At 39.7% G+C, this 12,333-nt stretch overlaps 5 protein-coding genes across 5 annotated transcripts; 3 read left to right on the forward strand and 2 right to left on the reverse strand.

The window, feature by feature from the left end:
* Positions 1-7: 7 nt before the first annotated feature.
* PHYBLDRAFT_179511 (hypothetical protein) lies at positions 8-5,644 on the forward strand. The gene is made up of 4 exons (XM_018438156.1): positions 8-59; positions 117-1,547; positions 1,603-3,012; positions 3,073-5,644. Exons 3-4 carry the CDS (start codon positions 2,247-2,249, stop codon positions 5,481-5,483), a joined length of 3,177 nt encoding a protein of 1,058 aa, XP_018296331.1. The 5' UTR covers positions 8-59; positions 117-1,547; positions 1,603-2,246; the 3' UTR covers positions 5,484-5,644.
* Positions 5,645-5,715: 71 nt separating this feature from the next.
* PHYBLDRAFT_163411 (hypothetical protein) lies at positions 5,716-7,308 on the reverse strand (the record flags this gene model as incomplete). The annotated part of the gene is made up of 6 exons (XM_018434793.1): positions 5,716-5,880; positions 5,966-6,103; positions 6,182-6,337; positions 6,403-6,692; positions 6,841-7,036; positions 7,129-7,308. 6 exons carry the CDS (start codon positions 7,306-7,308, stop codon positions 5,716-5,718), a joined length of 1,125 nt encoding a protein of 374 aa, XP_018296332.1.
* A 196-nt stretch (positions 7,309-7,504) lies between these two features.
* Positions 7,505-8,233, forward strand: PHYBLDRAFT_163412 (hypothetical protein; the record flags this gene model as incomplete). Its single annotated transcript, XM_018434794.1, has 3 exons — positions 7,505-7,802; positions 7,878-7,949; positions 8,139-8,233. The coding sequence occupies 3 exons, from the start codon at positions 7,505-7,507 to the stop codon at positions 8,231-8,233; spliced, it is 465 nt and encodes a 154-aa protein (XP_018296333.1).
* Positions 8,234-8,639: 406 nt separating this feature from the next.
* PHYBLDRAFT_163413 (hypothetical protein) lies at positions 8,640-10,250 on the forward strand (the record flags this gene model as incomplete). Its single annotated transcript, XM_018434795.1, has 4 exons — positions 8,640-8,744; positions 8,843-8,996; positions 9,038-9,217; positions 9,346-10,250. 4 exons carry the CDS (start codon positions 8,640-8,642, stop codon positions 10,248-10,250), a joined length of 1,344 nt encoding a protein of 447 aa, XP_018296334.1.
* Positions 10,251-11,154: 904 nt separating this feature from the next.
* PHYBLDRAFT_140395 (hypothetical protein) lies at positions 11,155-11,851 on the reverse strand (the record flags this gene model as incomplete). Its single annotated transcript, XM_018430392.1, has 2 exons — positions 11,155-11,565; positions 11,684-11,851. The coding sequence occupies 2 exons, from the start codon at positions 11,849-11,851 to the stop codon at positions 11,155-11,157; spliced, it is 579 nt and encodes a 192-aa protein (XP_018296335.1).
* Between the last annotated feature and the right edge of the window lie 482 nt (positions 11,852-12,333).

Consider the following 12,333-nt stretch of genomic DNA (forward strand, 5'->3'; position numbering starts at 1 on the left):
GACCAAGCATGAGATTGATAACACCTTTAACACCGTTACTGATAAAGTCAAGACTGATGGTGTGTTTATTAAATTGAATTATTTTTAGAATTATACTGATTGATATCCTCTTATAGTTAAGCACACTGAGACCGAGAAGGTTACTGTCAAGGCAAATGACCTTATAACCGTTGACACTGTCGAAGTTGATAGCACCACAAAGAAGGCTACTGAAACCGTGGAAAGCTGGTACAGCAACCTTAAGACCAAACTTTCTTCACTTGTGGAAGTTAATACTCCAGAAGCCAAGGCTGAAGCAGCAGTTATAATTGAAGAGGCAGAAGTTGACTTGAAGAAGAAGTTGGATGATATTAAAGAGACTTCGAAGACCACTACCAAGACCGAATCTACCGAACACATTGATTCTTACTTTGGCCAGCTTACAAACAGTGTTAAGAAACAGCTGACATCTGTCAAGACAGCCGTATCAGAGAATGCTTTCGAGGATAAGGTTACTTTTGAGAATTCTTGGAACAAGGGCGAGACCAAGTTGCAGGAAGAAATTGCTAGCCATACTGAAGTTGTTAAGACTGAAGCTAAGAAAAAGACTATTTCCGAGACCCTGGGTAATGTTGTACTTGGCTCTGCCGCAGTGGCGGCAGGTCTTATTGGCGTAATCGGAATTACCAAGAAGCATGATTCCAACAAAATTGTGAAGACACAAGAAGAAGCTGTTATTATTGAGACTACCGAGACTGTTATTGAAAACACAAGAACCGAGATCAACAGATGGTTCTCTACGTTGACTACACAAGTTATCACCACATCTGAAGCCAAGAAAACCGAAGAAGTCAGCGTAGTTGTTAAATCCTATCAAAAGGAACTGACAGTTATTGTCGAGCGTGCCAGAGTTGAAGGTGTAAAGCACTGCACCACTAAGAAGGAACGCAAGGAATACCTAGAACAATTGGTTGTTATCGAGCGACTTGCTGCTACCCAGACTACTGAAGTTGAACAAGTTGCAATCCGCGCAATAGAGACTGACGCTGATGTTAAAAGTCAGATAGAGACATTAGTTTTATCTACAACCGAGAAAGTCAATGATCATTTTGACAAGCTCAAGTCTAGCATTACCTTTTCATCTGTTGTTCACGCCGAAGAAGTCGTAGAGAAGACCAAGAAAGCTGCATCCGCTGTCGAAGCCAAGCGTGTCGCTACTGCTGGCTGGTTCTCTAAGCTCACTGAGACCATCAACTCTCGTATCCAGGAGGGAGGTGACAATGTCAAGGAGGATATTGCCAAGATCACCGAGAAGGCTGAAGAGGAGATCAGCACCGTATTGAAGGAGGAAGACGAGGAGGACGACGAGACCATCAAGGGATCCGTTGGAACTGCTCTTGTTTCTATCAAGGATTCAATTGCTGCCCAGTTGACCCAAGTCAAGAACGTAATTACCGAGACCACTGACACTTCTGCTCTCCAAGAGAAGTTCACCAAGGTTTCCGAGAAGACCAAGCAGGAGATTGATACCACCTTTACTACTGTCACCGACAAGGTTCAGAATGATGGTAAATATTAATTTTTTTTTAGTGTATATAGTTTACTGATGTTTCTGTTTTATAGTCAAGCGAACCGAGAAGGAGAAGTTCACTGTCCAGGCTGTCGAGACCTCAGTTGCCGACACTACCAAGGAAGCTACCGAAACTGTCCAGGGATGGTATAGCAACCTCACTACCAAGCTGTCCACTCTTGTTGGCAACGACTCTGAAGAAGCCAAGGCCGAGGCCCAAGTTATTATCGCTGAAGCTGAGACTGAATTGAAGGAGAAGATCGATGTCCTTAAGAAGACTTCCAAGACTGAGTCGAAGACAGAGACCAACGAGCATTTGGATTCTTACTTCAGCAAGATCACCGACACTGTCAAGAACCAATTGACTGCTGTCAAGACTGCTGTTTCTGAGAATGCCTTCCAGGACAAGACCACTTTCGAAGAGTCTATCAAGAAGACTGAGACCAAGTTGCAAGAAGACATCACTACTGAGTCCGAAGTTGTCAAGACCGAGGCCAAGACCAGTATTGGTCAGACCCTTAGCCGCGCTGTTCTCGGCTCTGCAGCTGCAGTTGCAGGCGCTGTTGGATTGTCCAAATTGACCAAGAACTCTAAAGATACCAAGGTTGTGAAGACCGATGATGTCCGCGTTACTTACGAGACAGCCGATAGTGTTATTGAGAAGACTAGAACCGAGATCACCAAGCGTTTCTCTACCATGACCACTCAAGTCATTACTACTTCTCAGACCAAGAAGACTGAACAAGTTACAGTTGTTGTCGAGAGTTACAGAAAAGAGCTTACAGTGATTATCGAGCAAGCTAGAACCGAAGGTGTTAAGCACTGCACGTCAACAAAGGATCGCGAAGAATACCTTGCCCAGCTGACTATTATTGAGCAGACAGCCTCTACCCAAACCGTAGAAGTTGAGCATGTTGCCATTCAAGCTATTGAAAACGGCACTGATGTCAAGAGCCAGCTCGAAACACTGGCCAAGTCTACTACCAAGAAAATCAATGAACACTTTGATGATCTTAAGAACCGTGTCAAGTTCACTTCTGTTGTTCATGCCGAAGCCGTTGTACAGAAGACGAAGAAGGCTGCTTCAATTGTCGAAGCCAAGCGTGTCGCTGCAACAGGCTGGTTCTCCAGACTCACTGAGACCATTAACTCCCGTATCCAAGAGGGTGGTGAAAATGTTAAGGAGGACATTGCCAAAATCACTGAGAAGGCTGAGGAGGAGATCAGCACCGTATTGAAGGAGGAAGACGAGGAGGACGACGAGACCATCAAGGGATCCGTTGGAACTGCTCTTGTTTCCATCAAGGATTCAATTGCTGCCCAGTTGACCCAAGTCAAGAACGTAATTACCGAGACCACTGATACTTCTGCTCTCCAAGAGAAGTTCACCGAGGTTTCCGAGAAGACCAAGCAGGAGATTGATACCACCTTTACTACTGTATCCGAGAAAGTCAAGAGCGATGGTATGTACTTAATTGTAACGTGTCGATTAAGCATAAATATTTATATTTTTTTATTTTTAGTCAAGCAAACAGAGAAGGAGAAGGTTACAATTCAGGTTGAAGATGTCGAGGTTGTAGATACAACCGTTGTTGATACTACCGAGAAGGCCAACGAGACCGTTAAGAGCTGGTACAACAACCTCAAAACCAAGCTTTCTAAACTTGTCGACCGTGACAGTGAAGAGGCCAAGGTTGAGGCTGATGTAATTATTGCTGAAGCCGAAGTCGAATTGAAGGAGAAGATCGATGTACTGAAGAAGACTTCGAAGACCGAGTCCAACACCGAAACAACTGAACAGATTGACTCTTACTTTGGTAAGCTAACAAACAGTGCCAAGAGCCAGTTGACTGCCGTCAAGACTGCCGTGTCCGATAACGTGTTCCAGGACAAGACTACCTTTGAGGAATCTATGACTAAGAACGAGACAAAGTTGCAAGATGAGATTACTTCCCACACCGAAGTTGTCAAGAACGAGACAAAGAAGCACAGCCTTGGAAAGCAAGTTGGAAAGGTTGTTTTGAGCACTGCTGCAGTAGCCGCTGCTGCCGCCGTTGCTTACACTACTTACAAGGATCACGAAGATAAGAAATGTGCTGAAGCTATTAAGATCCAGCAGAAGGTTCAAGTAATCGAGAAGTCGACTGTCGAAGAAGTTCAGAAGACCGTTGATACTTGGTACACCACATTGACACAGAAGATCATTGTTCGCACAGAGCAAGGAGGAGAAAATGTGTCTCAAGATGTGACAGTGATTGTCGATGAGGCTCAGGCTGATTTGGACAAGACATTGGAAAAGATCCAGCATGGATGTATCGACAAGGCTGAGAACAGACAGTCGTTCTACAAGACAATTCAATGGATCCGTACCACTACCGTCACCCAGACTACCCAGATCAAGACTTTGGTGACCAAGAGCACCTCTACCACTAGCTCCGTAACTCTGAAGAATCAGATCGAGAACTACACTTTGATTTCCAAGAAGCAGCTCGAGAAGGCCCTTGCTGTCCACGTTAGTACTGAGTCTACCCAGGTTACTAAGGGATCTGATGAGAAGACCGTTGTCGTTGTTCAAGAGACCCAGGAACAAATTGTCGAGCGCACTCGTGTTGAAGTCCAGGTTGTTGTAGAAGAAACCAAGACTACCCTTACACGCTGGCTTGATACTCTGCATGAAGACATTCGTGTCGTCACCCGCCGTGGTGGTCCCAATGTCAGACAGGAAATAACTGTTCTGATCACCGAGGCTGAGAAAAAGAAGGCTGTCTTGATTCAGGAGGCCAAGTTGAAGTTTGTATCGATCGATCAAACTTCGGCCACTTCCCAGACTAGCACCGAAGTTACAACATTGGTGACTACCGCCCACAAGCAGGCCCTTGATTGCATTGACAACGTCAACGCTACTGTGGAATTCCAGATTACTCTTGTGAATGAAGCAATTAGTCGTGTCGATGTTGAGGAGTACCAGGTCGTTGAAGAACGATTGACGACAATTATCACTCGTACCAAGGAACGCGTCTTCCACATTCTTGATAACGCTACCCACACTGCCATCAGTGCAGCCTTTGAAGGCAAGACCACCACTTGGGTCGAGACAACAGAACTTCCTAGATCATTCGATAATGTCCGCGCTTTCGCTTTCGATGTTGTTGATACCGTTGTTGATTACCGCAAGTCGCTCTCTATTACATGGCAAAAGATCGTTTTGTCCAAGAAAGAGTCCAAGCTGTCCCAATTTGATTTTAGCTCGTTTGTAGCTCGTTGGTACATCTTGTTCCATCAGCACAAGCTTGATCATGTCCACGCCACCGACGATGAAGCCATTCGTGCCGTTCTTGTCAACGAGTTCAAGACCGCAGACATTGAAGATTTGGTGTCCGAGTCCGAAATTGACCAGCTTATTGTCACCTGGCACAACCTGGTTTTGTTTGGCGAGTCTACTTCGGCCATTCATCGCATCAAGAAGCAGCAGAATGTCCGCTACAAGACTGTTGCCATCTCAGATACCCTTTCCACCTCGTCCATGGTCGATCTTGCCATGAGCGGTTGCATGTGCTGGCACGCCCAGTTCTCTTCCGAAATGTTTGGCCAGTTCTCCAAGTCCAGCACTGATGGCTTGGTGTCTGGTACATCCCGATTCCTTGGACTCCAGAGCCCTCAGCAACTCGCTGTTGTATCTGCCAATCCTCGTGTACTCGATGCTGCCAAGAAGGCCGGTTCTTTGACTGTCTTTGTCCAACGTGATGAGTCCGTTACCACCACCGCTAAATATGATCTTGAAATTGACGGTTTGGATGTCCTGGCTGAAAGTGTTCAGACATTCTTGGAACATAAACAAGTTACAATTGCTAACGAGGAAAACAAGCCTGCTCGCGGTTGGTTCCAGAGAGTTATCTCTAAGACTGCTGATGCCTTTGATGGAATTGTTGGTTAAACAACCTTATTTTTCAATGAATCCCAAGTAGTTTAGGTTTATATGTTTATCTTAGCTTAGTTTATATCAAATATATTATGAATAACTGATTATATATATCTATGTATGAATACATATTTTGCTTTGCAATGAAACACAATAAATTTTAAATGAAACACAAACACGTCTTTTCTTTTTCTTTGGTATTGTTGATTTAATATAGCAATAATGTTTATTTATATTAAAAAGGTTTTTAACAAGACATCATCATCTCGTCCTTTGATTTGATTTGATTCAATCGATATACTTCAACAGTCTGATCCAATAATCCTAACACAAGTTCGTCTTGACCATCCGCATTGACATCACCCATTGTCATAGCATGAGGCCAGTCTGCGGTTGTAATTTCACCAACCATCTAGATAGAAGACATTCATAAGTTTTCATTCCTTTTTTCTTTCTCATTTATTTATTTATAAAGTTATATGCTATAATTTTTGTACCTTTCTACCATGATATATATAAACTCCATTTGATTGGCCAGCGCAAATGATAATATCAGGTTCTTCTTCAAGAAGCCAAGAAGGACGGAACGTTAGGATGTTGGTGAGGCAAATTCCGACTGTAAACCACAAATAAACCTAGCAGTTTTTTTATATTTATATTTATATTTACATTTGTATATGTACAGCATTTCATCCTTTGTATAGTATTCTTACCTCAAAATTCACTAGTATGTAGACATTTCCATCCTCCCCTGCTAGTAATACTTGCTTTGAATTTATTTTGACATCTTGACCAGCATGAATTGCTTTAGGTTGCTGGTCATTTAATGATTTTTCTGTGGAAGTTGTCAAAAAATGACCTGCACACATCTGTTTGATTTGATTTTATTTAATTTGATTTGTTGTTAAATTATGAAAATATGATGAGAGCTTACTGAATGAATAATTGACGGTACGCGCAAGGTCATTATTTTCTCTCCTTCTTGTACAAAGTGAACAAATGGCCACCCATCACATGCAAGCAGACAAGACACATTCAATCCAGATAAATCCTTTAATGTGGTCGATAGTACACAGCGGATGTAAGGAGACCGTCTTCCTGCAATCCCCAAAGTGGCTACTTTTGCAGATTCCTCTGCAACATTTAGCTTCCACAGAGCATCGTGCTGTTGAAAGCTAGTAAGAGTACCATGCATATCACCGGCAATTATCTCGTAACCTCCAGCTTTTTTTTAGGTGGGTTCATATAGCATACATATGTATTAACACTAGCGCACACACACATATAAATATAAATATAAATATAAATATAAAATAATAGTAATAAAATTAACAATGATTTTTAAAGAAAAAAAAATACATTTCACCCATACCTTGATCCTCATAAATCTCGATTTGCATTACTGCAGAACCTAGCTCTCGTTTGCTAAGAATCTGTTGGCGGGAAAACAGGGTTACCACACCATCAGAGTCTCCAACCACCAAGTCAAGTGCACCATAGCCTGTCAAATCATGCAATTTGAGAGCCTGGATAGAGTTTCCTTTGGTATCCAAGAGACCCTCTACAGGCTTTCATTTTTTTAAAAGAAAAAATTATTTATTGAGACATTAATAAATTATAATGAAGCTAATGTGTTTCTGTTTCTTTCTTTTTTTGGTACCTTTGTCTGATTCAAAATGAGTACACGTCCAGCAGTGGTTCCAACCAACACATCATTTTCTTCGCTCAATTCTTCCAGGAAGGGTTTTCCAACAGCTAAGCAGTTTATAGGGTCATCAAGTTGGCTTGCCCAAAGCTTGTCGTAACCTAACCGCCATTGATTGGCATCATTCAGATCCATGATGTGTGTCTTAAGGAAGAAGCCTTTGGAAGCACAAGTCACACTTCATTCTTTTTTTTTTTTTTTATTCTTTTCGGTTTTTTTCCTATTCCTTTCTTCTATTCCTTCTTTCTTTCTTTTTACTACCTCCTTCTATATACATAAATCTCTTTGCACTCGGCTTTTTTTGCTTTGTTTTATTCTTTTTACTTTGGGTATGCTCTCATCTTGCTCAATTAGAAGAGTCGGAGGATGTTATTTTAGTAGACGCTGGTTAAGCTCTCAAAATGACATTCCAATCTACTCCACCAAAGAGCCTTTGGTAGATAGAAAGTCTGTTTTTGTGGCTCATGTAGCTCAAGTTCAGAATGTAGACCAAGTTCGAGTAGTACGTGCTAGATTACTTGAAAACAAAAAAATTGCAAAGGCAACCCATAATATTATGGCATATCGCATCATAAGCGGTAATCAGATTCTGGAAAGGGGTGACGATGATGGAGAGACTGCTGCAGGTGGTAAGAGTCTATAGTTCTGATACCCATCCTTTATTGATTTATTTATATGTTTATGTGTGTGTGTGTGATTTTAAGGGCGTTTATTACATCTATTACAAATGGCCAATGTTGAAAATGTGATGGTAATCGTGAGTCGGTGGTTTGGAGGTACATTTTTCTTTCTTTCTTTTTTATGAGTGTGTTTTGTATATAAAAGGATCTGTTTTTTTTATTTGAATATAAATATATTAAATACAATCTATATCTATATCTATATCTATTATGTGAAATGTGTATCTGTATATATCTACTATGTATATCTATGCTTATATTAATATATATATATATATAATAAAGGCACGCAACTGGGTGCAGATAGATTTAGAGATATCAATAAATGCGCTCAAGTAGCACTCAAGGAATGTGGCCACATCAAAGGAAAACATCAATAAAAGGGAAAGAGTGAGAGAGAAAATAGCTTCACGGGCATAATATTTCCCGAGATGACGTTGAGAGTTCATTCAAAAGAGTCATAGCTGTCTCGTCTTTTTTTGTTTTTTTGTTTGTTTTCTTGTTTTCTTGTTTTCTTGCTTGTTTGTTTGTTTGTTTGTTTGTTTGTATTCATTTATGTTTGTTAATCATCGACATGCAATCGCAAGTCATCTGCGACGTCTCTTAAATTATCGTGCACTTCACACACCTTTCTCTCGCTTTAATAGCCAACAAGCCATTGAAGCCAAGAGTAAGTCGTTACTCGCAATAAAATAAAACACTTGGTTGATTTGATATATAAATATATATAAGCAAATAAGCAAATAAATAAATAAATGAACCTCTTTAGGTTCTCGGCCTACGGATATGCGTAGAACTCGTTTCTGGATGGATAAAATAATGGAAAGAGAGAATCTGAAGCCATTAGGTCCTCCTACTGCGTTCAAGGATCGTATTCTAGTAAAAAAGACTGTAAGTAGCAAACCACTTCTTCTTGTTTACGCGTTTCATATATCCATCCATATGTTTTTTTTTGGAGCTTAATGTTCTTATTTTCCATTTCACGTCAGATGTCAGACAGTTATATAGAAGAATTTCTTCCTTTCAAGTCCTCTCCAGCTTTGTTGGATGAATATATCTTTGCAGATGGACGAATTCGAACAGGGAAATTATTAGAAGGTGTTGTTAATTATTATTATTTTTGGTTTATTTATACGGTACATTGTAAGAATTATATACATATTAAACTTGACATACTTTGTTAGATCTGGACTCATTGGCAGGAGCCATTGCTTATAAGCATGTAGATACTGGGGATCCGGATGCTCCTCCGACCACAATTGTCACCGCAAGTGTGGATAGATTGGACCTTATGATGCCTGATGCGGTTGAAAACTACAAGCTCAGTGGTCATGTTTCGTACGTGGGAAATAGTTCGATGGAAAGTAAGTAAGTGTGTGAGGGCTTTTGATTGTTATTGTGATTATTCATATATTTTGTATTAATAATGCTATCATTATTTACTCTGACACCAACTTACCAAAAATATATTTATATGTATAATATTATCAAGTTTTTATCAAGGCAGAAACAGTTGGTGAAGATTATGACATGAGAGATAATGAGGCAAAAACTGTAATTAAGCCAGAGGATATTGGTATGCTTGGTCCCAACACTATTCTTGCCACACGCTTCACCATGGTTGCTCTTGATTCATACACCAACAAGCCAATCAGTGTCAACCCGCTGATTACAACGTCGTCAGCAGAGAGACGTATGTTTGAATTCGCAAAGGCCAACAAGAGGCGTAAGCAAAAGACTGCAGATAATGCACTCACACGACAACCTCCAACTCCGGATGAACGCCTGGCAATTCATGACATATTTCTTCAATACTCCCAATATTGCGATACATCCGAAGACACTTTTACTAGCACAACATTACCCGACGGTCGAATGCCCTTACCAGAAAACCTGATCTGGATGTCGGATACTCGTCTACAGAGCAATTTCTTGATGCAGCCCCAGGACCGTAATATCCACAACAACATCTTTGGTGGATACCTGATGCGAAGAGCATATGAACTGGCTTATGCCGAAGCAGCCTTGTTTACCAATACCCCGGGAAACAATCTTTTGGCAATGGACCAAGTGATCTTTAGAAAGCCGGTTCACGTTGGTGCGGTCCTGAATCTAAAGGCAGGAGTTGTTCATGCGGAGGGTTATCCTCATCGGACACTTCAATTGCGTGTGGTTGCCCAGGTGATTGACATCCATAGCGGAAAGCGAGAGACTACAAATGTGTTTTACTTTACAATGGCATGTACGGATGATGCAGTAAAGGTCAAGAGGGTGTTGCCTAGAACATATGCCGAAACAATGCTCTGGTTGGCTGGACATCGTCGAAGAATTCAGGGAATTAAGGCACGACAGCTTTTACTTGATGAGTTGTCGGATCATTACCATGGAAAATTGTAAATATCTCAAATCATAATTTGTTTTCTCTCTCTCTCTCGTTCTGTGTTGTTGTTTTTTTGCGCTTTTATTATATACATACATACATATATATATATATATATAATGCCTACAGAAGGCTTTATTCTCTTTTAGTTTTCTATGGGATAGTATTATTTTTGTAGCTGAGATGTATATGTATAGAGAAATTCTTGTGCTTGTGATTGTTAAAAGGGAAAAAAGTATTGTGTGTGTGTGTGTGTGTGTGTGCTTGTATATAGAGATATAATTGGAAGAGTGAAATTAACCAAATCGTATCAAACATGACAATAAGGTATATTTGTCTTTTAAAGGACACAAACCTTTGTAGTAAAAATATAACCCTCTCGTTAATAAATAAACAATATATAGTGTATTTTAACTTGGAATCAGTAAATTTCTTTTTAAAGCAGTGCTTACCATGATGACATTTAACTCGACTATACATTACAGTATCTTTAAATTTATTGATCATGGATTGTAGTCGTATAGTGAGCTATAATTAAGCGTATTTATGAAGTAATCTCACCTCACTATATTAATTCTTATTATAAGCTAGCTAAATCCAAATCCAAATACAGTCAGAGACAAAAGAAGTACATGTTTTTTTAAGAGAAATATGAAATTCATATATTTATTGGTATTGAAGACAAAGAGCAACCACATGTATTATTTATGGTTCTCTTTTTTTTATATTTTATTTTAGGAGTTTGGTTTAGGGAGCTTTCTTGTTTGGGTGTGATAATTTTGATGATGTATAGATAATGCAGTGGATATTATATATATATATATATTGGTTGAAAAAGGGCTGGCTTATGATACAGTGTATAGGTGGGTATGTGGGTATTTTTTTTTACAGTGGTTGTATGTACAAATGATTGAAATCGATTTAAGAGGAGCGATAGGCGGCTGGTCTAATGCGGACTGTGACTGAAGGATGATCAAAGATAATTGAATCCAGGGCCATGGATTTTTCAGATACTGGGCAAGATTTGGAAAAGTTCTCGTCATCAGAAAGGGCAGAAACAAAGGAGTCATCAGAGATTGTCGATGAAGATGAAATCATTGAAGGTGCGACTGTGTTTTGGACTTTGTTACAGCTAAAGGCTTTCTTGACTGAAGCGAGGCCTTTCATGCATTGATCCATTGATGAAGTGAATGTGGAAACACGGCTTGTGGTATTAGTAGTTGAAGACTGGCGACGCTGGCACTTTGAGATAATACGCTTTTGGATAGAGAGGATCTGCATTGTAGAGTGTTGGTTGTGTGGTGTAAAGGTAAAGGTAAAGGTAAAGAAAGGCTTGGTAGAAGAGACGAGGTTAAAAGTATGTAATAAAAAGGAAAGAAGTGCAAAAATGTCAAGCCTTTATATACTATTTCAAAAGGTCCGTGCTCGTTGGGTGTCAGTGGAGATTTACATGCTTCTTCTTCACTTTGTTGCCATTTTTAGGCCAAAGACAAGGGGTCATCGTATCTGATGTTTGGCATCTATCGGAAAATACAGCCAAAAATCCTGATCCACAAAACCCACAGCTAAAAATCAAAATCCATGATCCATGATCCATGATCCATGATCCATGATCCATGATTCCCCCCTATCGAGAATCAAAAACAAATTTGTCCCCTATATCAATTGATTCACGTCACCTTGATTATTCTCTATGAACATCTTTGATTTATTGGTCACAGAATTTTTTGAGTCTGTCTGGCTTATTAATTTTTATATAGATATATCTATGTTACTGATGTATAAAAAAAAAGATTGTTATCAGATTACTTGTGTAAAAGTATTTTTCAATTTTCTACCAGTTGTGGCTTCGACACAATTTCCTTCTTATTTCTGTTACAATTATAGGAAGAAATTCGTTATTTGACATGAATATTTATTACTATTATTATCAGAATACATTTATAAGCATTAGCCAGATACCTATTTTAATACTTCAAAAAAAAAGTAAAATGTAATCACTATATTCTATTGTTTCAAAAATGGTTGTTTAAAGGTTATTTTGATCTTTAAATCAGAATAGGGGAGGGTTTCACCAGCTTTTAGACGCTAGATTTTTGA

This window comes from Phycomyces blakesleeanus (genome assembly GCF_001638985.1).
Source record: "Phycomyces blakesleeanus NRRL 1555(-) unplaced genomic scaffold PHYBLscaffold_3, whole genome shotgun sequence".
In the NCBI taxonomy this organism is placed as follows: domain Eukaryota; kingdom Fungi; phylum Mucoromycota; class Mucoromycetes; order Mucorales; family Phycomycetaceae; genus Phycomyces; species Phycomyces blakesleeanus.